The sequence below is a fragment of the Falco rusticolus genome, chromosome 7, assembly GCF_015220075.1.
Source record: "Falco rusticolus isolate bFalRus1 chromosome 7, bFalRus1.pri, whole genome shotgun sequence".
Classification (NCBI taxonomy): Eukaryota; Metazoa; Chordata; class Aves; order Falconiformes; family Falconidae; genus Falco; species Falco rusticolus.
In genome coordinates this window covers 40867589-40893341 of record NC_051193.1, presented here as the reverse complement: position 1 = coordinate 40893341, position 25753 = coordinate 40867589, and the positions used below count along the sequence as shown (strand labels likewise).

Genomic DNA, 25753 nt, shown 5'->3' with positions numbered 1-25753 from the left:
AATCACTCATGTTCAAGAGAAACACAGGAAGAAGCCAATGAGTCCCGGTACACTGCTCCTAAAAGAAGTCTACAGGAAACATCCAGCGGGCAGGTCACACTTCAAAAGACCAGGCATTCATACCAGTTAGGTCAGGGGTCCTCAAACCATGGCCCACGGGCCAGATACGGCCCCCCAGGGTCCTCAATCCGGCCCCCGGTATTTACAGACACCCCCCCCCACCCGCCCCCCGCCGGGGGTTGGGGGGGGAAACCAAGCAGCCGCAGATGGCTGCCTGCCACTGCATCCGCACACCGGCCCCCTAGTTACAAAGTCTGAGGACCCCTGAGTTAGGTTAAGACAATGTTAGTATGAAATACCTGGTCATTTCCTGGCAAACAGCAATTTCTTCCAGTTTATCTTGTGACAGAGTAGCAGTGGCAACTTCTGAGACCTGTAGGTCTTCTTCAATCGTATTTTTCCCTTCTTCCTCCCTATTGCTACTTTCTTCTGGTCTCTTTATGGCTACTGATAAATCCTCAAGGTGCTCTACTATGGTCTGTTGAAAGTAAGAAACATTTTGCATTAGTCAACAAGACCGATTCCCCATCCTTCCAAGCCCTTCCATGTATCTTAGTGATGCAGCCAACTCAGATGCTAAATTGCATGTAGTATGAGATTGGAAGCCTCACTAAAGAGAATAAAAAGCAATCAATTTCTTAAAAATAATTTTGGATACATTGAGCTATAAAGTATCCTCAGTTCCATGTATATACAATTAGTTGTCAGTTATTTTTATATAAGAAGTCATGACATGGTACGGCTCTTTGAATTAATCCGCTACGACTTTTTAAAATCTATCCCCAATTAATCTTTGAAGCTAACAGCAAATTGACTTCATTACTCTAGTAAGTGTCAGGACCAAAACATGTCCAAGGAACTTGTCTAGGCAACATGTAGAATAACATTAAATTAACACATTCCTGAAAAACAGTCCAAAATTACTGCGCTGGAAAATGTGTACAGCAATTCAAAATCGGTGTCTGCAAGAAGAGGTGCAGTAGCAAATTACCTAAATCCAATACACAGAACAATTACTAAGGATCCCCCCTCTTTCTCCTCCTCCAGTGTAGAAAAGCCTTCACTTTACCCATCTAAGTTATCCTACTCAAATTGGTTTAAGCTTTTGTAGGCAAACTTCTTTGGATTCAGACCTTTGCCTGCATCCCTTCTGTATCAGCTATACTACTTTCTGTTCATCTTTTTACAAATTCTTAAAAATACCCTCTGTGATAATCTTTTATGCCTAGGGATTATACAGGAGACTCAAACTACTTTAGAACATAATTAAAATTCACATTTTTGCACTACTGTTAGTATTAGGACTTGATTCTCTCTTTTAATGTCACATCTTCTGAGGGATCTGCAATTCCATTCATTCCAGTAGAGGGCTGTGGCAAACAGTGTAATGGACAGGAAGCCAAGTACATTTTAGGTACTTCTTCAAAACTTTGCAAAACGAAAGCAAATGAAAACATTGAGGTCAGATGCTAGCCCCCATATAAACACAACGAATAAAAAATAAAATACCTCGGGATGCGGTGGAACAGGGGAATCTTGATGGCTGGTGGCCTTTTCGCCATCTTTTTCAATTTCTAACTCTTCTCTTACTAGTAATGGCACTTCTTTTTCATCGGAAGAATTCATGTCGCTGTTAATATCTGTTGTTTCTTCCTCACTGTTCTCAGTATCTATTTCTGATGGAGGGACACTTATCTTATTCCCTAAGTCTGGATCTGGAGCATCTTCCTTGTTGTTCTGTTCTAGTAAGCCCTTCTCACACAAAACATCCGTTACTGTTTCAGAAGAAGCTTTGTCATTTTCAGTATCATAACCTTCAGTATCAATACAAGGCTCAAGATAAGCATTTAAAACTGCTGATATGGGAACATTGTAATGTGGATAATAAAAGAGATCATGGGGTATTACAGATACTTTTGAAGAACTGGGTGGCACTTCAGCTGAAAACTCAACTTCATCAGAGCTGTTCATGTCCTCTGGATTTTTAGGTACATCTGAGAGAGAGTCATCAGATGTTTCATCCTGTGTAGATAGTTCTTGGCTTTTGAGATTAGAACCATTCAGTGAGCAATGGTTAGTTTCTATTGCCTCAAAGACAGATGATTGCTTTGTATGTTCATTTTGTGGAAGTTTCAGTATTTCCTCATTTAGAAGATGAAGAACATACTTATGCGTATTTTCTTCTTTTGAGGTATCTTCTGGTAAAAGAACTGAAGTCTGGGGTTTGCTCTCTTCTACTTTATTTATAGATTCATCTGTAAGTATACCTGAAGTCCAGGATAATGGACTCAAAGAAGAAGTATTGGCTGAAAGGCTCTTAGTTTCATTGTCATATTCAGTAGAGGTTTCTTTAGTTAATTCTTCAGAGTAGTCTTCAAAAGAGTCAACAGAATTTTTCTGATCTGTCAGAACAGCTGGAGAAAGGTCATCGTTCTGTTTCAGTGGATCGTCAGATATGCCCCCTTCACCTGGCATGACTTTATCACTTAGAACCTCCCAAGAGGAATTGGACTCAAAACTGACAGATCCTGTAATTTTCAGTGAGGTAGGCCTCCGAGGCTCCTCTTCAGACGTTTCCTGTGAGTCACCTAACACTTGACTCAATTTCCCATTACATTTTTCAGGAACGGTTTCTGATTGGATTCTCTCAGGGGTGTCATGAATATGAACCTTTGGAGGAGCAGGATGACTCCTCTCATGATTAACAGTATACATATTTTCTTCACTTTCACTTAAAATCAAGATTTTGCCTTCCTTTTCTGAAGGTGTATCTTTGATGTGGACATACGTGGACTCAATTGGAAGCTCCTTGTCAGGATCTGTAAAGTCTTCCTGTAAGTGATGATACGCCATTAAAAGACAAATCATACCTCAGATACCATTTTACTTTTCCCAAACACTAAAGAAGGAATAACCACCTAGCCCATCGCCCCATTACCTTGTGAATGGCCAATTAATGACTCACTCAATTTCAATGTAGGGAAAGCAATTTGGCAAGTCAAGTGACTTGAACAAAGCTCAATGTCAAGGAGCCACCTGTACAGGAAGATTAAAATGCAGACAAGCCTACTCCTCAGTTGTTAATGGATTCATCTCCCTGCTGCACCTGTGGAGACAACTGTCTTGGCTTTTGACACAATCTCAAACCCTGGGAATAAAATAAATCTAACAAGTCTACTAAATCCACTGTGAAATATATTAATATACTAGATTATTCCATTCCAACAGACTGATCTAAAAGTAAAATAAGTAGGCTTTTTCTTTGTCCATTAAAATACCCACAAGTCTTAATGTCAACAAATCTTATGGCTCATTTAATCTAATAATAACTAGATTATTAAAATAATTTTAATTCCAGTGACTTTAGTAATGTTCACCAATTTTATAAGCTACAAAATACATACAAACTGGAATCTTCAGTCAAGAAATGAGCGGAAAAGCCTTTCCTGTAGGAACCATCATTTATGTGCATGTACTTTAGCACAAAAACTTGCCCAGATACTCAGGGGACACTGAGTCCCTCGGGGACCTTTTCAAACCGAAAAGACTATGTTGAACTAGGTTTGTCTGGAACTAGGAGCAGCCTCCACAACACTTTTTCAGCTTATGCAGATCTCTTCTCCAGTTGCTTGGACTTCACATTTTTCCTGGAGTTTTCTGTCTCCTATCTTTTAATTCCACTATAAGATTAACCTGTGTTTCTCCAAAAGACCTTTGTCAATCCCTGACACTGTCAGTCCCTGTTTGCTCCTCAATTCTGTATTTTTGATAATGGCTGCATTGAAGTCCTGGTCCTTTAAGCTGTGGTTTACTTCACGCTTACAATGAGCGCTTTTGACTACTGCACTGACAGGATTCAGCCTCTGGTACCTTGTGTTTGATACGTGCTAAATCCAGATTGATTGTGGCCCTCAAACGTCAAAAGACAGAAGTCAAAATGAAATTCAAAGTCCAATGAATCATCATAGATGAAGGGATAAATTTCAGCCTTATTTAAGAGTAGTATAGCAAAGTAGTAAAGATCTGTGTAACCAGTTCTAACCACTGAAAGTTATAACTGGATGTGTTTAAAAGCACAATTCTACCTAAGCATTTTAGCAATCACCAATGAAAGCCTATTTGACTGGATTTAATGAAAATATGAAAAATTAAATCTGAGTTTGTGGTTTATTTTAAATAGCTTAGCAAGACACCTGGAAGATACATACAGCAATATCTGACTTTATTAAGTACATCAAAGCAAATTAAAAACATGATGTGATATAAGAGTAAACACATACCCCTTCCAGCTCTGGGAAATGTTCCAGAAACTGCGCCACGTATGTCACAATTGACTGTTCATCGGGTGATTCTACCATGATATCTATGGAGACAGATGCAAGAGGCTTGAGCACACATGGTTTTAAAATGCTCTTGAAGAGGAACAGATTGTCAGACATTTATCCTGCCTTTATGATGAGAGAAGTAACAGCTACACTTTTCTTTTTCTGACAAATAAGAAAAATACTTTCCACTGTTGATGGTACTCAAAAGAGTTCTCATCTTACTCACATTGATTTTTTCCTATTTCCAAACACATACCTAACCTGATCAGGGTCCCTTTTCATCTACCTTCATACTGTCATTTATGTTGATGTCACTAGACAGTGATCTTGTTGAGTGACAGCACAGAGGTTTATTTTTAGCAGGATGTCCCAGTCTTCTAACAGGTGACCCGTGAAAGTGCAAATAACCAATCTGTATCAATCATAAAATCAAGACCTAACACCTGTCTAGCAGAGTTCAGTAAAAAACACTGTAAAGCAGCTCCGTTTATATGCATATATTTCTATACACATACATGTATTTATATATGTAAAGATGAGCATACATATCTCTATATATGTATTGTAAAGGAAAAACTGGGAGATGTAAATACAGCTGAATAGATATCTACCCATTTTCCTAGTATGGCAGACTTGCACACTTCATCCTGGAGTGACATTTAGTCTCTGCAGACTGTAGGTGTCATAAAACAGTGCTGATGCAATGAGACACCTCTCAGCACAACAGGGTGGTGATTAATGCCCGCTAGTAGCGCCGATGTCACACAGCACCTAAACATTAACCAGGACCAGCGTACCTAGCTAAACGTATGGTAAGAGCTCTGCCCCCAGTAAGCTTACAGATATTACTGGAAGCATACGACTATAAGCCAGTGATCAATTCTTTTTTATTTTTCTTATCAATCAGCCCAACACACTGATCACATCAACAGCCTAATCACTGGGAGGCTTTTGGTAGGTATCACAACGCAATATTCATGAATTCATTACAGTTTCAATGTTACCCAACAAAGTTGATGTAGGAGTTTTACCTTCTGGTTCTAGGAGCCGAGGAACACCCAGCTTATTCTGTGCTATGCTGAAAGCATCCTCCAGGTTTTCTCGAGCTGATTTCTCCAGTGCTTGCTTCATGTCTACCAAAGTAGAGTCTATTGCTTTTATGACAGCTAAGAAAGCAAGGCCACTCCTCCAACTGCTGGTAAAGTCCTGAACTGCAACACCGTACCTAAACACAATTACATACAGTTCACATAGGTGGCTGTTACAAAATCCAAAGTAAAGGCATCATAATTTTCAAAGGCTCCTGAAAGTTAAATGTAAGGTTGCTGAGTTGCACTAGTCACATTTGAGATCTTTCTGGATTTCAAAACACGCTAAATAAGATCCATAAAACACATGGATTCACAAACTGGATTAGAGCGGCTAACAGCTGACATAAACCTGCTTGTAGGAAGTAGTTAGTAAAAACAAAGCCCTCAAGAACTCAGCAACCACATTTAACATTCACAAAACCGAATGTCTCTGTGATTCCTGTTTCTGTTGCTTTCCAGCATTTTAATATCATAGCTTAGGAAGACTGCCAAAACTCAAATATTTAAAAACATTAAGCACAAATGATTCACATTCCTGTGTACTAGGCCTTCTATAGGAGAAAACTGTGCTTTGCCAAATGCAAATGGGGTCAGTGTATGTATAAACCACAAGTGTGTTAGATGCCCAGAGTTTTGAAGGGAAGAAAAAAACCATCAAGCTTGCAATGAAATACAGCCCCAGAATAGAAAATCCTGCACAGGTCACTGGATAACGTGATTATAATGATGCTATTACATTTTTAATAGTGCAGTTGCAAGAAAAATTTTCTCCTATTAGACGTTTTCAATTTGTAATCTTTGACTGGACTGAAAAGTCTATGGCCTTTACTTCTCTGGTCCTCACTTTCCTTGTACCACCTCCCTGTTAATGGCAGTATCAGCATTATTTTGGGACTACAGCTGTGCTTCCTCTGTGGTCTGCACTGGCAGCACTGAACTATGGACCTCAATGGGACAAGTCTATCTGCACAACAAGCGCCCTTAGCTTCACTGGAGATAACCAAGGGGTAATAGGGCCCACAGGACAAAGTGTTTAGGTTGTAAATTTGTATCTTCAACACTAGACACAAAACATTTGTGTTCACAGGCAGATTTGGATTTCTAAATCCATAAACAGACAAAAATGGCAAATATTCAGCTATCTGACTTGTGTAAGTTTGAGCCATGCCCTCTTTAAAACTCTCTGGCAGTCATTGCTTCAGATAACAATATATGTAAAATACATGCCAAGCATTTACACAAGCACAAGAAGTCTTCCACTAAAGTTTTTTAATCCGACAGTAACTCTGCCAAGGTAAAGCATTAGTAGACAAAATGATTTGGTGAAATAACTGCTTTTTTATTAAAGAGGGGAGAGATGTTTTAAGCAATGAAGTGGACCTAAACGTTAGACATTCATGAGAACTGATTTAAGATTTACCTCCTTCCCCTCTTGAATTCTAGGAACAATAGGGGCTCTATCCTTCAAGGCACTCTACGGTACACAGGCAAGCTCCCTCAGGGCTGCTGATTAATTTAAAAGGCTGTTGCTAAAGCATTTCAATATATTTATTTTTTCAGTTCACCCCTTGTTTATGCCTCCCCTTAAATTAGCAAAAGATACCAAACAGACTGCATGAAAGCCAAGGGGTAGGGGGAGGAGGCAATGATCCTGTTTTAAACCGTGCCAAGCAGATTAGTGCAAGTTAACATTTAACACTCAAATCATGAAGCCAGCAGCACACACAGCTTCAAGGTCAGATGGCTGCTGTAGACACAAGGCCGTAGTAATATACCCCCTTCAGAGACCGTGTGCTTGCAAACTTTGAAAGCAGACGAAGCCACAGCGCACAGTAACACACACAAGGGGCAGGAGAGAGAAAAGGGATTCAGCTTCAAAAAGGCAGGCAGCAAAACACGGTTTTACGCAAGGGTTTGTTAGCTTACTTTCTGGTTTTCCTCTGAACCCAGATCAAAAGGGCTCTGATGGCTTTCCGCTGATCCTTCACTGTAACAGACATGTTTCTCTCCACACTGGGAGTGCTGGGGTGGGATGTGTCTGACTCTGGACCACTGGGCCCAGAAGACAGGCTGGAGGAGGAGGAGTTCCTGTTGAGGTTGCCTGTCAGCTCCTTAATCTGTAATAAAAGGCAAAACACGCAGTGCTCTGGTTTAACACTGGCTGCGTGGAGAACTCACTGCTTGTTTTCATGCAATCTTTAAAGATACCAGTGCCATAACTGAATTCTAAAAGGTAACTGTAGTCCTGTCCACTGTAACTCTCACCTCGGACTGCACAGGTGAGACAGCCAGCATCATCCCAGCTGGCAACCCCAGGGAACAGAACGGGCAAGGTTCATGATGAACTGAGCAAATTCACATTAAACAAAAAACAAAGAAACGTGTCCTTGAAAGAAAAGTTAGCTTAATTGAAATCGCTCTTTTCACAGAACTTGTTTAAGTGAAATATTTTTGGTCAAGAAATGGTGACCTGCAGCAGCACTCCTGTTCTTGGTCAGCATTTGAGTCCAAATTATCCACTCTGCTGCTTTTAGGTCCCCCATGCCCTCCGCTGCAGGGGTGACAGATTCTGGTCGCACCTTCTCTGCCTGTGAGTCTGTCTGGTCAAACTAGTGCTGTTCAGCTTGAGGAGCTCAGTCAGGGAGAGAAACTGCAATACAACTTTGAGATTATTTAACCTATAGCCACTTTTTAAATGAGCCCAAGAGAATGAAGGAGCCCTGCAGTCTTACAAGGCTGCAGAACCCTCCTGCCGTCACTCTCCGTTCGTTAGAATTTGTAGGTGCTGCCCAGAAGGTAATTTTCAAAATACATGCAGATTAGGGAGCAGTTTTAATCTAAGCCTGGGACTAAATCAATTTGCAGGATCAAATCAGTTTTTTCAGTTCCAGGCTCTTCAAGACCTTTCACTTGGCCATCTACATTAGTTGCGAATTTTTGCCATGTTGAGCAAGTCTCTGGAGATCAGTGATTCCACATGGAATTTCCCACCACACTGGACCAAATCCAGAAAAGGCTATTGAAAATAAACTGTGACCTGGAACCAAACCTGAGATGTTGGTTCAGATCCAAGGAATCTGGAACAGAACCCTGAGAAGGCACAGGAGAGAAGGAAAAGTAGTAATCTGAAGCTCTAATTCTGGTCCAAGTCAAACAAGGGCTTAAATTGTCTCCTGTTTACACCAAAACACGTCCAATGAAGTAAAATGAAAGCAGCTGCAGGTATTAAATTAGCCTACGTTAGGAGAGAAAAGCTCAGGTTTAGCATGCTTAATTATGTTCTTTAGGATTAAAAATCAATTTAAAAATCAGTATCCAGCTGGAATAGATTGATACCATAAAGATTGTTCACTTACAATTAAAGTATTCAAGTTTTATTACCTGAAAAAACAAGATTATATTCCATATTAGTCCAAGTACCAGAGAGGAATTTCCATCTGCTATTTCTGCTGCATCGATGCTAACAAGCTTTACCTGTAGAAGATCATAAATTCAGAGCTGAACTCAAAGAAGCAAGGCAAATGCAAATAATGCACTCAGACTACTGGCTATGTCCACAACAATTCCGCCACTGACTGGCCAGCCAAAAAAGCAATACTGGAATCTCGTGTTAATAATAATTTGCCCTGATCACAACCACCCTGCTCATGGAACTCTTATCTCAAACCCCCAGCACAGTCTGTAGAACCTAAGTGAGCCCAGTTCTGCATCCTCAGGACCACAAATGTGTTTCCTCCATACAAAAGTGGAACAAGATGGTGCCCTGTCCAGCAGATCCTATTCTTAAAAAATAGAGAGTCACTTCTTGCACAAAAATTAAAATCTTAATAGGATCTGCTTACTTCTGTTCTGCTATGCATCTCCTTTCTCCTCGCTAGTCTCACCTTACACAGCTTGTCACAGAGTTCTGATTAGATCAGTTAGCAAAGGATAGGGTTGCCTAATCCAAGCAAACTCTAGACTTTCCCACACGGAGGTTTCTTCCCCCTGATAACACCAGGATGTTATTCTCTTTAGACAACACAGACTTGGTTTTGGCAAAGGTCATGGAGGAGGGAGGAAGCAAGGAGGCTGTCAGTACTGCATACAGCACCCAGACTGAGTTAAAGGCCAGCATACAGCCCATTTATCACTTAGAAATCCTGTACATGATGAATCACTTAGCAGTGCTTTACCCTCCTGCCCCAGTTCCATAGAAGCTTACTCTGACGGGTTCCACCCACTGCGGTTTAATATCTAACCCTACCCTGAAGCTCTTGGCAGCCAAGGCATTTTGCCAACACTTTCATCACCACCCTTCACTAACCGGTTTGGTTAAACTGAAAAAAGGAAAGCAAAATAACTTTATCTAGTGGTTCACACAACAGTTTTCAATCTTAGCAAGAAGACACCTCTAGCTGTCATATTTCAAGGGTCAGATTTCTTGCTAGCTCCAAGGTATTTGGCATGGGAAAATCTCAAAAGACCTAGTACATTTGAATAGCAGCTTTTGCAAAATGGGGAGCATGTGGCATTTATTGCTAGGCTGCTCTCAGCGTCAGTGCTGTCCTCTCACTGCTGCTTATGTTTGTCACTCAGTTCAGCAGAGATACCCAGCTAGAATCACAGAGTGGTCAGGGTTGGAAGGGACCTCTGGAGATATCTAGTCCAACCCCTTGCTAAAGCAGGTTCACCTCAAGTAGGTTGCACAGAATCACATCCAGGCAGGTTTTGAATGTCCCCAGAGGAGACTCCAGAACCGCGCTGGGCAGCGTGTTCCAGTGCTCTGGCACTCTCAAGGTAAAGAAGTTCTTCCTTGTATTCAGGTGGAACTGCCTGTACTTCAGTTTGTGCCCGTTGCCCCTTGGCCTGTCGCTGGGCACCACTGAAAAGAGCCTGGCCCCATCCTCTTGGCACCCGCCCTTGAGATATTTGTAGACATTGATAAGATCCCTCTCAGTGTTCTCCAGGCTAAGGAGGCCCAGCTCTCTCAGCCTTTCCTCACAAGGGAGATGCTTCTTTGCAGCCTTCCACTGGACCCTCTCCAGCAGTTCCCTGTCTCTCTGGAACTGGGAAGCCCAGCGCTGGACACAGCACTCCAGATGCTGCCTCACCAGGGCAGAGCAGAGCAGGAGGATCACCTCCCTCGACCTGCTGGCCACGCTCCTCCCAATGCTCCCCAGAACCCACCGGCCTTCTGGCTCATGGGCAACTTGCTGTCCAAGAAGATACTGGCTGCTTACTTTTAAGGGAACAAGAAATCCATACAAAAGTAGGTGGTTTAGCGCTAGTAATTAAAAGGCTGCCTGTGTCTAAGGCTTCTCCTGCTTAGCCTTGCTCATGAAGGTTCCAGGTTGTCCCCTAGTGAGGTCCTGGCAATCAGACAGGATTCAGCTGCAGCTCTGCAATGTGTTGATATCAACTGAGAGAAAAAATCTCATGTGCCAGTGGGCGTGAGCTGGATTTGGGTAGAAAGCATCAACTGGGAAACCACTTAAGAAATAGGCGAACATGTGAAATATTTTGTAGCAGTTCTACAGCAGGACATGTAGACATTTAGGGCTGGATCAGCCCCTGCTGGAGGAGTTTCCAAAAGGAGACTGGAATACCTGGAAGTTACTGGACAACTTCTTGACTTTTCACATCCTCTCCTGGGGAAAAAGGCAAAGGAGGTTAAACCTCCCACATCTACGAGGACATAAAGAGATCCACTAAGACCTCACATCATGCTCATACCTGCACTGGGGTTTGCAGCGACTCCTGCACGACTAGCACTGCTGCAGGATCCCTGGAGCAAGAGCTATGCTCATTGCAGGGAAGCAGCAAAGTAACATCAGTTGCTGCTGTGTCATTCCATGCATGGCAGGGTTTTGCCCCTGTGTGCACACACCGGATCCCTCCTCACCCGTAAAGTTTACACCCTGCTGCAGTCCTTTATAGGACATAGTCCAATATTTGTTCTCTCTTGTGAAAGATCTTGGTATACCATGCATACGAGTTCTTACATGGCTGGGACTTCTCTTGACCCCATTACTTCTCAATGTTTTTCAACAGCCTCAAGACACAGGTCACATCCATAGGGCTTTGGAATAAAGCCCTAATGGGAGAAATAAAAAAAGAAGAATGAATCATTTAAAGCTAAAAGGTCTGATCTTGCGTGGTCACTTACAACTTTAGGAAGTGATGTTGCAGTAGTGCCACACTGACTATGAAGGAAGTTATATCCTTATGAGGTTTTAATTCCTGGAAGTATGCATTTATGTCATGTTCCCAGATTTAATTTTCTCTTGCCTTTGACTCATGGTAAGCTGCTGCAGCAGTTTACCAGACAAATACACGATTTGTAAGATTGAAAGTATTTCTGATGAAAGTCAGTCATCTACCTTCAGTGTAACTGAAGTAATGCCACTAAGACCCAGTTCATAAAAATTACTTTTCTTTTTATTTTCTTTTAATATTAGGCTCCTAATCCTTTAATCCTGCTGAAGTTTTACATTATAAAATGAACAAATAATCCTTGTTTTAGACTCTGTAGGTGTACTTGTTGTGCATTTTTATGTGGCTTTTCAGCCTTGCTGCTAAGGTAAGGCACCGTGCCTTTAAGCAGTACATTTCTCTTGGGTACATGCAGGCATTAGACTAGTTACAGTTACAACAATTACAATTTGCAACATACATCAGGAGAAAATAGTAAGACCAGCCTTTGGAAATACTCACGTTGCTGTCCTCCAAGAACTTAAGTGCTTTAGCTATGTTGTTCAAACGAAAAATTCGATGGGTTGAAGATTTGTATTCATGCATCTAGAAGAAATAAGAGCCACACTGTTTTTAAAAATGGTGGAATTATTCACTGCATCATACGAAGCTTAAAAAACTACAAACAGAGGCAAAATAAGCTAAGGAAAACTATCTAGGTAAAATTATTGCCATCTCTTCTGATCAGAAAAGTGCTTCAACTACGTGATCTGCCCTTAGTGTAGCAAAACAGGGTTAGCAACCAGCTTTTCTGCTCTCCAGATGTTATCACCCTTTAGACCTGCCACGTTGATTATTTATGCAGTCACTCCCCAGCCATGTTCAGTCACAGGATCAAATTTACCTGAAAATTCATAATAATAGATTTTTTTTTTCTCTTGAATTAAATTAAATGATCCTAATTAGGAAGCATGAGCAGTTTTCATAGCAGGCACATAGGTGGGAGGCAGAAACCTTCACTGGCAGAAATGAAACAGATTTGTTGTGTGCCTGTCTGCCTGCAATTCCTCTTTGGCACACTGTTTTTTCCAGATGCATGCAGGAACATTTACCTGCCAGTGCAACAAGTTTGGCCAGCTGACCTTACCTCCTTCCTTGCCCTCCTCCCTGACCTCCCAGGGTATAACCTCGGGTCTGTCATGATGTTTCTGCCCCTTCAACTCCTTTCCAGCCTGGTGCTCTGCATTCTGTATGAACGCACACAGAGACACTGCTGCTTCTGCTACAGCTCCTCAAAACTGCAAGAATATTAAAAAACGGTAGTTCTGACCATGTGACCACAGCGGCCATACATGCTGCAGTACGCAGATGGTTCAGTCACTGAAGAGTCACTGCAAGTGCATCTGCAGTGGTGAGACAGCTGCAGAGCAGGTCTCTCTTATCCAAGTATGATACCCACAGAGAAGAGGGTACTTGCTGACAAGAATGATGCAGAAAGAAAACATGAAAGTCAACTGCAATTGGTCATTTATATTTGCACTGGGTGTTTCCATTTCTGGTATGTGAAACTTTATACAGCTCCTACCAAGAAAGGAGGAGAGAAAAAAATTCTGATAAGGGAAGCTTTGCCCTTCTAATATAGATCACATCAGTAAGACTAATGAAACCTGAGCCAGGATACCAGAACTAAACTCACAACTACACCAGGTATCAGCAGACCTATGAAGCATCATAATGATCTTAGACAAAATAGAAACAGAATTTATAGATTAAAAAAAGTAATACAGCAAATATGTCTTTTCTTAATAATGTGACTGGGGTGATCTCCAAATGGAATATGTGAGCATTAATGTATTAAAGCCTTAAAAACCCTGAGGGGTAGGAATGTTTACACTTATCACAGACCATTTACACCTCATTGTTTTACATTTCCTTGAAACCTAAGTTACAACTCAGGACAGCAACCTGTAACATAAGGAAATCTGAACAAAGTTGCTGAAATAACTACTATAACCAAGACATGGGACCAAATTCACCTTTATTCCTTGGATGTCTATACACTGTTGCTTGTAACACACAGAGCTCCATACCTACAGAGGTTTCTCCCTCTTGCACACATACCAGCTTTTGTCCTGACAGGACTTCCAGCAGCGCCATCAAGATTTTGCCATCTTGTATATCAATAAACAAGTCTTTCACTTTCAGAGGAGGCTTGCGCTGTGAAGAAAAGAAACCAGGTAGTTTTTAAAGCAGTACTGCTTGGTAAGTCATCATTATTTCAGAGCGTAAGAAGAATTTTACAAGACAGAGGCACTAGAAGTACATCTTAGCCTGCAGGAAGAAAGGGCTGACTATTATTCACATCAGTGGCAATTCTGTCCTAGGAACATCAGAGCTAAAACTCAGATGTGGTATTCTTGTAACTGAGATCAGACACGGACTTATTCCAGATTTCCTGTAACAGAATCTCACCCTAAATACTCTGCTTTAGGAAGCGACCACCCAAGGGTTGGATGCTGATCCCTTAGACTAAGTCAAGTCCAGCAGAAACAAATACCTCTTTATGCTGAAATAAATCCATGATCTAGCTGGCCACAATGACGTGTCTCCTCTGTGAGGTTTCTGGTGGTGCCATTCTGTTTCCCAGCATTTTCTAAGTACTTTAAGTAGCAACTTCTTGTATTGTGTCTCTCTCGTCTCAGCAAATCTCCAAAAGGAACCATCTCCTCACTTCACCAAGGTGTCTGATGATGTGTGCACTGTGAGGCACACAGCCAAGTAAGCTCAGCCCTTAGGGGTAGTCTCAGCTGCAGCGATTATACTCTGTTCAGGTGTTACTCACGTGTCCCTGAAGAACCCAATCTTTTTATCTTTGGTTGGGCAATGCACTACTGTTTGATTAAGCACTGCTTCTGGCAAACTGGGACCACACATTTTCATTACTAGCCTTTAATCTAAAAAAGAGTAAAAAACAATGCTTCATACTGAAAAAAGCTAAGTATTATCCATTTCAAAATGAAATAATCTATATGAAAGCCTCAAACCCAAACCTTTTTTATTCTTTCAGTACTTAAGACAAGAACAACCAGAACTCAGAAGCTGCAGACTACTCCTGATTATCCCATGACCAGCAGAACCTCTCAAAAGATGACCCAGATAGGATGGTCTGCTCAAAAAGGGGACACTGCACACCTTAAGTTTCCTGAATAAGTACGAGAAGGCAACTTCACTGCTGCTTTTAAAAGAAAGAAGCCACTCTGCAAGAAGTGCTTCTTTGAGGATAAAGACAGAAGCCACCTTACTTCATGAGTGTCCTTGGGGAATCACCTGTAATTAGAGTGCTCTAGCAAAGCTCTCGTTATTTACATAGGTATGTTTATTATGCCACTTCCAGGAAAAACATTAATATAGCATCAAACTTTTGCCCTTTCTTCAGAAAAGCATTTTTCTTTGTTGAACCAGAGAGGAAAATAATTTGTATGCACTCCAGAGAAAACAGTTCACCTGCCCACAAAGTTTCTAAGACTTCATATGCTTGGCACAGCAGAATTAACAGCACCCTACAGGCTTTTTTATGATCTAATACCTTCTGTAAATCAAAGACCTCCTCCACAGTCACATACTTGATAACCCTTTTTGACAACTTCCAAAATCACAGTTAGTTGAAAGCCCTAGAGCCTGATTCATGAAGGCATCACGTAACAACGCCTTCGTTCTGAAAGACCTTTGGGAGCAATTGCTAGCCAAAACATTTTCAACCAGCCTTATTCTGATTTTCCAGTGAGATTTAAGAGGATACCTTTGTTCCTTCAGCAAGACTCACTGCAGAGTGGTGGACTTCAGCAACATATTTATGTGATGCTTTTCTTCTAAAACCCTTTACTTTACTACGTCTAAAATGCAATCACTTCCCAACAACTACAGGAGCTAGACTGAGAGTCAGCTTGTAGCCCAAACTTTGTCCCAGTCTGTACTTTATGAAATTTAGCTACAGATACTAAAAGCACTGTGAAGTTCAAACTCCAGCCCAAGCTGGGACTTCATCTAGATCAGGAAGCTGGTCTCATTCCTTGATCCTCCACTAAACATTGCTGCTGTCTCAGTAATATTAAGATTTTTTTTCCTCTTTTTTCATCCTCAACAGCAGGAAAGTTGTCCTCTGGATGGCAGGCTACTCAGGATAGTTAGTACTTACCTACTATCAATAAGAACGGTAAATTAAGTTCAATAGCCATATTATGGTGTGATTAAGAAACAATTACATCTTAAATTCCAAAAACAATTACATCTTAAAGTCCAAAAATTAGTTTTCTAACATAAGTGGGTATGTAAAGAGCCCATCACACAGCTCCTACAAAACATGACTAACAAGGAATGTTTCCTGTCTGCAGATGTGGGAAGAAGCCAGGTTCTGAAGAACATGTCTTTGGCCATGGTGCCTCAGATGTTTGACCTTCCAGGCCAAGGAAGAACACAGTCATCATCACCTCAGAGCAGCCTCAACCACATTTGATTTTATTTGGGTACATTCTATGGGGAAATTCCAGCCTCATTATAACAGTCAGCAGCATTAAAGACTTCAATGCACCTGAGATGAACTAAAGCCAGCCAAGTATTCATTGCACCTGAAAAGCAATTTTCATTTACCCAGAAACATGCTTTCAGCTTCCCCTCATTCCCCTCCAAACATCCCCATATGCACAGAAGTCAACTTTGTTTCCAAATTTTAACTATCAAAAGAATTAACTGCAATATGTCTATGGTTGTGTCCTTGTATCCCAATATCAAGACTGTTTGTCAGCCTTACCTTTCCCAAATGTAGATTTATCCATCTGGTAAAGGTCCTCTTCTGTACATTTTCCCGTTCCACTGGAAATATCAGAAACAAAAAACAGTACTTAAGTTTCCAGAAGAGGGAAAGCTGGTAGGAAATTTCAAAAACTGATGCCAAAACCCTCAGAATTCATGACAGCCCTGTGAGTAAAACAAATATATTCCAAATCGGGAGATATAAGGTTGAGCTATGATATTTTATTCTATTTCTTTGCCCAGACATGATCTATATACTTGTAGATGCATTCTAAAGGATGTCAGAAGAAATCTCTCTTAGTTTTGCAATCTTCCATGTAGCTTTTGAGAGGTGAACATCCATGTGTTGTGCACAGCTCTCCAGTGATGTTAGCCTCTGAGCAGGCAGCTTGACCCTTCTATGTCAATTTATAGGATTATTACTCTGACACCCTCATGCAAATTGGGCTGGTGTGGATTCCAATGTACTTACTTGCATGCACAAGGAAACAAGATCACATTAGCCAACACAACAATTTTGTCTTCATTCTTATGAATGGAAAAGCCTCATCAAATCTCATATTCCCAAGCTCCTAAGCAGTGCATTTAAAATCAAAATTCCAAGTCCCTAAATTGAAAAGTCATTTTATTTATATTGCAATAAGATGAGGAGTGCTTGTTCCTTGCCAGAAGTGCTGTATGCTAGGTGCTGTACAAACAGCTCTTGGGCCAGCTGACGAGTTTTTAATCACATCTGCCATTTCCTGAATCCATTTCCATAGTGAACTACAGCAAAAGTGTAAGGGGAATCATATTACTGACCAACTCTCATTTACCTTCTAATATAAAGAAGTAAACCATATATTTAATATAAATGAAGTAGACTGACAAAGTAATATTTCATTTTAGAGACAATTATTCTCGAGTGGTTCTCAAATTTCACTTGAATTAAGGAAATCTGGCAATTTATGAACAAAACCTATTAAATCTAGTTATATGCTGTATTTCAATTTACTCATAGAGCATATCAAATACATTTTAAAACCATTTTGTGTTTCTTCAGCCCTACAAAAATAGCTAACCGATCTACTGGGAAATCACATTCTGTAAAAGTCAGGTTTGTTTTTATTGGTCAGACTAATTATAGATTAAGTAGTAGCTTCCGTAAATCAAACTAATATTCTTCTTTTTGATCATTTTAACTGAAGGGTCAGCAGTCTCTAATCATATGTATAATTGTTTTCTGTATTTTGATGCATTGGAACAGAGCTTTCAGCATGAATTACATCTGTCACCAATGGCTGTTCAGGCCTTTTAAGTCCTCTTGTTCCTGTAAAACCTGATTTTATGTAAGATTGGTTAAAAAAATTCATTACCCCTCAAGTGCTTTAGAAAACATGGAAAATGCCAAACTAATTATTGCTGTTGGCTTTTCCTTTAAAATATCTTAGAAGAATGTGCACAGATTTGAAACAGCTCTCTACAAATGACACTGTAAATTATATTACAGATCCAGAATATCTGTAAAAAACCCATAGCATTTACCACCTACAAATCTTGAAGTACGATAAACTAAGAGACGTCACATATTTCCTGGGCTTCCCTTCCTTCAGCACCTCGGCCCCACAACTGGCTTTCCATGCACTCACACATCCACGGCTGAGGAGCAGAAGTGCTATGTGTCACCTAGGGTGTAGCTTCCACAATCAATCTGTTAAAATTAACTTTGAGGGTGGGTGGAGGTTAATGTTCAGCCAGATCTGTTTCCCGATATACTTCTTTTCATTCAAACACATGTATTGGTGCAAAGGGGAAGGCAGAATGGGTGCAGGAGCTAGCAGCAGGCAACGGGGCCACCTCTTTCTTAAGCTTCTCTGAAATGCTCAGGAATGCTCGGATGGGCACTGCCAGGTTTTGGAGAGGACAGGAGACCTTATCAAATGGGCTGGGTATACAGACTTCTAATGTCTAACAAAATCAGAAAGAAATCACAGGAAGGTACACAGAAGCAAAATAAATATTTTCTGATTTCACCAGAGGCTTGGTTTCCTCGTTTTGGGTCCTATTTTTCATCAGTCACTTTGGCAACCTTCATTTTCAGGGTAAATAAGGATGCAAAAGAGAGCTGTGTTTATTTACAGATCATCCATAAAGCTAAGCACACATTGGCTCCTAATTTTGCTGCAGAAATTCTGCCATCGACGCAAATTAGAGGTGCACATATGCCTCAAAGGATGGGAGAGCCAAGCTGGTATTACCGCTTCAGGAAGCTCACATATGAAAAAAAAAAAAAAAGGGAAAAAAAAAAAAAAGGAAAAAAAGCAAAAGCACATTCAGGAAAGCATTTGCATATATACACAGGTTTCTGACACGAAACCAGTGGACATTTCTACAGCAAATAGCCTCTTTCCCGTAAGAACGATAACCCCAGAATGGACACTATCTGATCCTGTAATAGTCTAAAGCAATAGTAACTGGACAGGGAACAGGAAAGGGGAGGAAATGCGTTTATAAAATCCCTAAGGCAGACAAACTCCTAATGCAGTCCATATGCTCAATGGTAGAGTTAATGGGAAAAGTTCAGCACAGGTATTTACCGATGTGTGCCTTTAACTGTTATTCTCCTCCAGCTTTGTGGACCTCCCAGTTTCCGTACAGCCCCTCTTCTCCACCACCTTTTCATTTGAGACGATTGTAGAGACTCTATAAACTTTATACAGTTTCTATAAATTAAATGGAATCTTTTTTTCTCCTTCGCACCTACTATTGTATAAAAGTGAAGAAAATCATTCAAGTCTAAAGTTCCTAGGCTTATGTATATAGTTTACTGAAACTGCACTGTGTTTACTGGGCAGCTAGAGAGCAATAACACCATTATAAAATAATAATTACACAGACCATATGGCTGGCCTGCACACAAATCTTATGCTGGAAAAGAAGGATGCCTGCTGTGAGGGTTTGATTCAAAGATCTAATGCTGGAACACAGTAAAAAGTTAGGAATTGCCATTTTGGTTCAGCTCAGATCCTGACATAAGAGAAAAGTCATAAAGAGAAATTTTGACCACAACACAGAAACTGAGTCTTCCCTATTCTTCCAATAAGCCCAACCGCAACGTGGTTTTCCACGGTAGGGTCTAAGATGTTGCAGAGGCACAGTATTTATATTAAAGTACACAGGTAAGGCACTGACTGGCACTAGCTGCAATAATTTAGAGGGGAAGAAACCCCTAGAGAAGGAAAAGGTTTACTGCTAGGATGATGAGCCTACTGCATAACCCACACAGTTCTCTACCCCACAACTGTGTTCTGGAGGACAGCAGAATTTGGCAGAGTTTGGTTCTGCCACCGTATCTGCACCCTAGTTTGCAAATAAATATTCACAAAGATAGATACTCGGGTCTGTCACATCTTACGGCAACGGCAACTAATTTGTCACCGAATAAAAGTAACTAGTTCAAAAAGCACTTGGGCAAATTCAGGGTCAAGCTGTTAATGGACAAGAGAGTTCGGCTGCTCTCCTTTGTGGCACTGTTTCCTTCCCTACCAGCCTAAAAATTCCTCAGGCATTTCCTGCTAATGCCATTCCTTCCTCCTTCAGATCTCCTCAAAGGTCACTACTGTTGCAATACCTGCAAGAAGCCAATCCCCTAACAACCTCTACATTCAACAGCAAATTTGAGATAGCAAATATTGATTTCCTTTTAAATACTATTTATTCTGTTGTTGTAGAACAAGTTACGAATAATTCTCTGAGGCACACCACCATGGGGCTGGGCACATGAAGGAACTATGAAATGTGGAAGCTGATTTGAGTGGAACAATTGTCGGTGCGTAATTACATGGCTTCAGCAAACTGCTTGATTTGCATGTATGGATATTACTCCAAAGCAAAGCAGAAGGTCACTTAAATTTACTTCCAAAGCTATTAGCATTTCATCCAGGATATCATCATCAGATGATGTTAAAACCTTCACAACAGGCCAAGCTGGCTTTTAAATCCACTTGCAACTTACCTTCAAGACATGTTGCTAACCACTAGTTTTATAACACACACAAAAGCCAGCTTCCTTGTTTCTACTGCAAGTTATAACCTCTATAGATACAAAACATACCTGTTATTAACATTAAGCAACTTTTCAAGACAGAAGTGGTGGTGTTGGCCACCAGACTGTGACAGAGGATGCTTTGACTGCCCTTGGCTTCAGAGGCAATAACTTGTGAGGAGAATCGTCCTATATCCACTTCATCAGTAACCAGTGGCCAGCCCAGAACCAGCTCATAATGTGTATGGCTCTGGAGGTATCTGAGCATCTACCAAAGTCTTGCATCAGGAGAAAATGGCACTTCTGATTACACAACAAAAATATATGAGCAAATGTATGATATTTAACTACAGCCTAACGCCAAGATGAAGCATGGTTCATACACCCTAAGTCCTGGGAAATGCAAATCCCTCTCCTTCTGCCTTCTTCACCCCAGAACCCTGGTTCACCTAGCCAAGCAACAGTCTGTAATGAACACACATCAAACAATCTACTTTTGAATTACCCCAACTCCAGGCCATTAAGTAAAACAAGAAGCGGATTTTAGCCTGGGCTTCATGATGTTCCTACACTGTGACTCTGCCTAGGTATTTCCGATTACTAGTCATTATACCATCAAGTCCAGATACTGTTTTCTCTGCAAACTTAATGTTCATGAAGGAAGCCAGACTGACACCTTCGAACTAAAATTGCTCATGTGCTGCCTGCAACGTTCCAAGTTTGTGCTACTGTGTCTCAAACACTGAAAAGTGTGTTTCCAGACGTGAAAGCCCATGTTGTTTTTACAGATCATGACCAGGCTGCCAGCAATACCATTAGCTAAAGAGAACTTCTTAGGTTTTTGGTTTAATTACGTTCATTAGACCCAGACTGATAGCTCTGACTAGCCAGGGTGGATTTTGGTGTCAAACCAGCAAAAAAAGGGTGACGTCTGACTAAGATCTGCTTCTGTATACAGCGCAGCTGGGACACATGAATCCTAGCATGCTGTTCTACATTTTTTTGCTGTTCTACCTTTTTTTGCCTATATCGATGCAAGTAATTGCATATCCCTCACAGGCAAATAAAGGCCATGCTACTGGTTATCATATGCAGTCAGCCATTAGATACAGAATGTCGATGTTAGGTATGGGGTACCAACCAACAGCTGTAAGGAAACACAGACCCTTGTCCAAGAGAACTTTTACTGTTCAAACAGAACAGGTGGGACAAAGTCCAGATGCACAGACAAAAGACAGGGCACATGCAAGCAACACATCCAACACGGGAAGGGTGATTAGAGGTGAGCTGTAACAAAAACAAAAAAAGGGGGGGGGGGGTGAGAAGGGGAGACTGGGTGGGGGGTAGCAACTGACAGCAAAGCGAATGGAGACTTTAAGATGAAATATGTAAAGTAGGGCAGGGCTAAGTGCATGTAAATATTCTACTTTTGCTTCACTGCAACACAGAGTTACATTAAACACATTGAACTATGAACCCTCAGAGACTTCATCTGTATTATATACTTTCACAAGAGGCTGAAAAAATAGCTCACAATATAAGACAACGTGTAGGAAAACACGTTCCTCTCCAGTCTATATGGTGCAGTCCAGCTACATTGCTCAGTGAGCACTCGGTACTTACAAGAAAATCTCCATATTTGTAGGGGTGTGAATTTTAATGGAATAATCAAAGTATAAGCAACAATTTTATCCAAACTGCCCACAAAATTCATTTTATAAGCTTCTGAATTCCAGGGAATTATATATTTTCCTTATGCTTAAGAAACCCCCAAACAGCTTAGAAGAATTTTCTTTTTGATCTATACAGGGGTTGAAGGCTTTGTTGTGTACCATATGCCAATTTGATGTAATTTGGAGCACATGAAATACTAAATCTTAAAAACTCTGGTTTTCTAAAGGAAACATTAACTACACTATATAATGTGAGAATGCTCTCAAGTTACCTCCTATGAAACAGGGCCTCTAAGCCTTCCAGATGAAGTTGTTAAGTTAATTGTTTGTTGAAACTAACCCATTTATTAGGGTCCTTATTAAATTTCTATGGCAGGTGTTGAAAGCTTGAGGCTTTTTCATTCCATCAAAGTTGCAGAGTCTGAGTCTTAGTGGTTTAAAATTCTTTAAAACTCAGGTTGGTGCTGCAGAACACAAACATCGCACCATCACAGGCATTACATTTTCATTAGCTGCAGCTAAACAGGTTTCTTTTGGAGTTCAGTGTCTGGTTATACCAAAATATTTACTGCTGCAATTGGTATATTAGGATTACATACACCAGACAAATATTGCAGGATGAATATGAGATTTCTAAAAAACTCTTAGCGCTTCAATCCTCACAATGTCTGAGACAGATGTTCCTCTTACCAAAGTATTAGAAAGATGCATTTACTTGTAAATTCTACTGGGCTCTGGAAGAGAAATCCTACATAAAATATTACTACTAGAGCTGATCAAAATAGCTTGCAATGAGAGGGATTTATTTCCCTCCCCTTGAAAACTAATTTGGTCATGGCAGATGGTAGAGATTCCCCTCCCTGTACCCTTCAATCACAAAGCAAACATCTTTGTTCTCATAACTTTTTATACACATGGAAAATGTTATTGAACAGATTAACAAAATTTCTCATTTACATACCAGGAATGTTCTTATGAAACAAAAACTGACAATTTAAAAAAAGAGGAATACCATTCTGTTCTGAACACTTTGAATGAAACAAACCAGTGTTTACTGGGAAGGTTACTGGACCCAACAAAGTAGTAATTCGGTTAAATTCAGTGGGTTTGGAACTGATCTAACAAGTGATTTAAGTGTCGATCCAGCAAGGGGTTTTCAGACTCTGCACACCTTTTGTGGTATGTTACATCTGTACAAGGAGTGAAATACCTCCTTCTGTACGTGAAAATTAACAGGATTTACTATTAGCAGCAATGGCATTAGGAGCGATGCATATTTACAACATCTTGGTTTGAGAGTTGCTCCTAGCCCAGGGTTTGCTGTGTTACAGTGCCATTTGCTGCACTAGTACTAGTTTCTACAAACAGTTCACCTCCTCAGTCTGCTGATGTTTCTTGGGAGTATTTAGGTCCCCAGGTCTGCAGTGGACAAAATGCACAACGCTTGCCATTTCTGGAGCGTTGAACTCTGCTTCAAAGGGCAATGCTTAACTTCAGTTTCAACCTCTTGCACCTTTTCTACCTACTTGAGTATATCAGGTCTGATTCTCTTCACTTGCCCAAAAATAAAATCAGGAGTGCCCTTCTGAAATGAACAAAATTATAGTCACTGCATTCAGCAAGGTACCAGTTCACCCTCTCTTCTTGTTACTTAGAGGAATGGGAATGGCTCCTGAATCAAGTTCAAATCAACATGGTTTTACCAGCACTAGCACAGCCCTTTCCCTCCCACACAGAAAAGAATGCCTTGTACCTATACCAGTATTCATGTGTCACTCCTAACTGAAGATCTCTGTGCTCATCCTTTAGCACCTAAGAAGAAAACAACATCTTCCAGAGGCCACCCTACCTCAACCAAGTAAGGGCTAGTCACAAAGTCCAGGCTTTTTCATCTCCACTGCTCTGCATTTATCCTTGTTTGCTGTGGCAAACCTAGAAAGCCTAGACTGTGAAAAATTCCTTTTGTTTATGTTTTTTTCCTTCCAGAAAGGAAAAAAATCCATTTAGCTGGTTAATTTTGTTGAGACATCCAACGCTGAAATGCAGTAATATATTCTGGTTTACATCAGTTCTGACAAACGTGCTAAAGCCTGAATAATTTGAGATGAGAAAAAAAGCCCAACAAAACCCACACTATGTGTCAGGGTTGTTTCTTGACATTCAGGGTCAGATGAGAACTAGCATGGGCCTAGAGTCCCACTGTTCCCTATGTCCATCAGTTAATGTTAATAGGTTGGTGGTTAACTGTACTTCAATGCATTTGAAACCACTGTAACTGAATTTGCGAGTAGAAGGAATAAAATGCAGGCACAGGAGATCTGCAACACATCCACTTCCAACAGAAGTCCTGGGCAGCTTCCTGAGCTCCTTTACAGGAGTCAGCCTTTAATACAAAATTTGAACTCTCACAATTAGTAACCAGGACCTTCAAAGAACGACAGGGTGGTACAGAAGGGCTGAGGAGACAACTGCTGGAGACGTATAATCTTCCTTGGAATTTGCCTTTACCTGTGGGAAACTTGTACTTAGTAGTTTCCTTTCCACAATCGGGTAAGGAAAAGCAACCACAAATGTGGTGTGACACAGAACTACCTTGCAGAAGCCATGAAATCACAAAGAATTGCTTATTGGGGTGCCTGTGGCTTCTGGATTTCTCCTTCCTGCTTCCCCCATTGTCCCCAAACAACTCGGGGACATTACCCAGCCAGTACATTACCCAAACCAAGAAATGCTTATGAAGCCTTCTGGACAGGACACTGCAGCGCTAGGAGAGGTTCAGAAGTAAAATGTGATTACACATGTGCAGTACTGCAAAAACAGTATTGAAAGCCAGAAAGGGTAACCCACTGCACGGACCACCAAAACCTACTGCAATGTTCAAGAAAGGCAGCAGCCTCAGATGGGTGTCCCCAGTGAAAAAGACACAGAATCACACTGCATTCTGCCTTTCTCCCACTTATCCATCCCTTTAATATCTCCTATCAAAGCCATTAAGCGGCACAGAAGAAACAAAACGAGGACCATGGTAGTCAGATGAATATTAGAAACATGCAGAAATACATGCAACTCCAATAGCAAAAGACTGAAGAGATTTGCAGAGATTAATACTAACTAGCACAAAATCCTGTGGCTTTGAAGGAATAAGCAGATGCTTTGTCCATTGTAGGCCAGACACGTGATCTGAAGCAGAAGGTACAAGACCATTCTTTGAGGGATGGAGAGGAAAACAAAACCAAAAACACAACACAAGAGACGGCAGCTATGCTGTAAGGTGCTGTGTCGCAGAGCAAGGCAACTGACATTTAAAAATGGATGAAGGCAAAGTGTAAGCTGCCAAAGTTAGATTAAAATGGCTAAAAAGCTGAACTACTGTAGAGGTCCTTTTTGAGATGCATTGTAAAATGCAAGAGCCTAGCAGCAACCAGTGGATACTTCTGAGGAGTTGCCATTTGTCTTAAATGACCTTCTGGGAAGTATGCTTCAAGAGTTACGCCTGCTTATCCAAGAAAAGTGTAGCTGCCACAGAAGTTACAGCCACATCAAGAACAGCAAAATTCTGAGTGTCCAGCTAAGTCAATCATGTAGCCTCCCTCCCCC

The 25753-nt window shown here is 40.9% G+C and overlaps 1 protein-coding gene across 4 annotated transcripts in view; it reads right to left on the bottom strand.

Annotated features, from left to right (window-relative positions):
- CLMN (calmin) overlaps positions 1-25753 on the bottom strand; it is a 77937-nt gene that overhangs the window by 9488 nt on the left and 42696 nt on the right. Inside the window, exons 2-10 of one of the 4 annotated variants that reach the window (XM_037394236.1) lie at positions 16458-16519; positions 13772-13867; positions 12173-12256; positions 8858-8950; positions 7403-7593; positions 5417-5610; positions 4341-4423; positions 1570-2892; positions 360-541 (exon numbers count right to left, since the gene is read on the bottom strand). In XM_037394236.1, the coding sequence (XP_037250133.1) occupies positions 360-541; positions 1570-2892; positions 4341-4423; positions 5417-5610; positions 7403-7593; positions 8858-8950; positions 12173-12256; positions 13772-13867; positions 16458-16519 (2308 nt within the window). Of the gene's footprint in view, positions 1-359; positions 542-1569; positions 2893-4340; positions 4424-5416; positions 5611-7402; positions 7594-8857; positions 8951-9318; positions 10120-12172; positions 12257-13771; positions 13868-16457; positions 16520-25753 lie in introns of those variants that run through there. The other 3 variants (XM_037394237.1, XM_037394238.1, XM_037394239.1) reach the window with 3 other exon arrangements.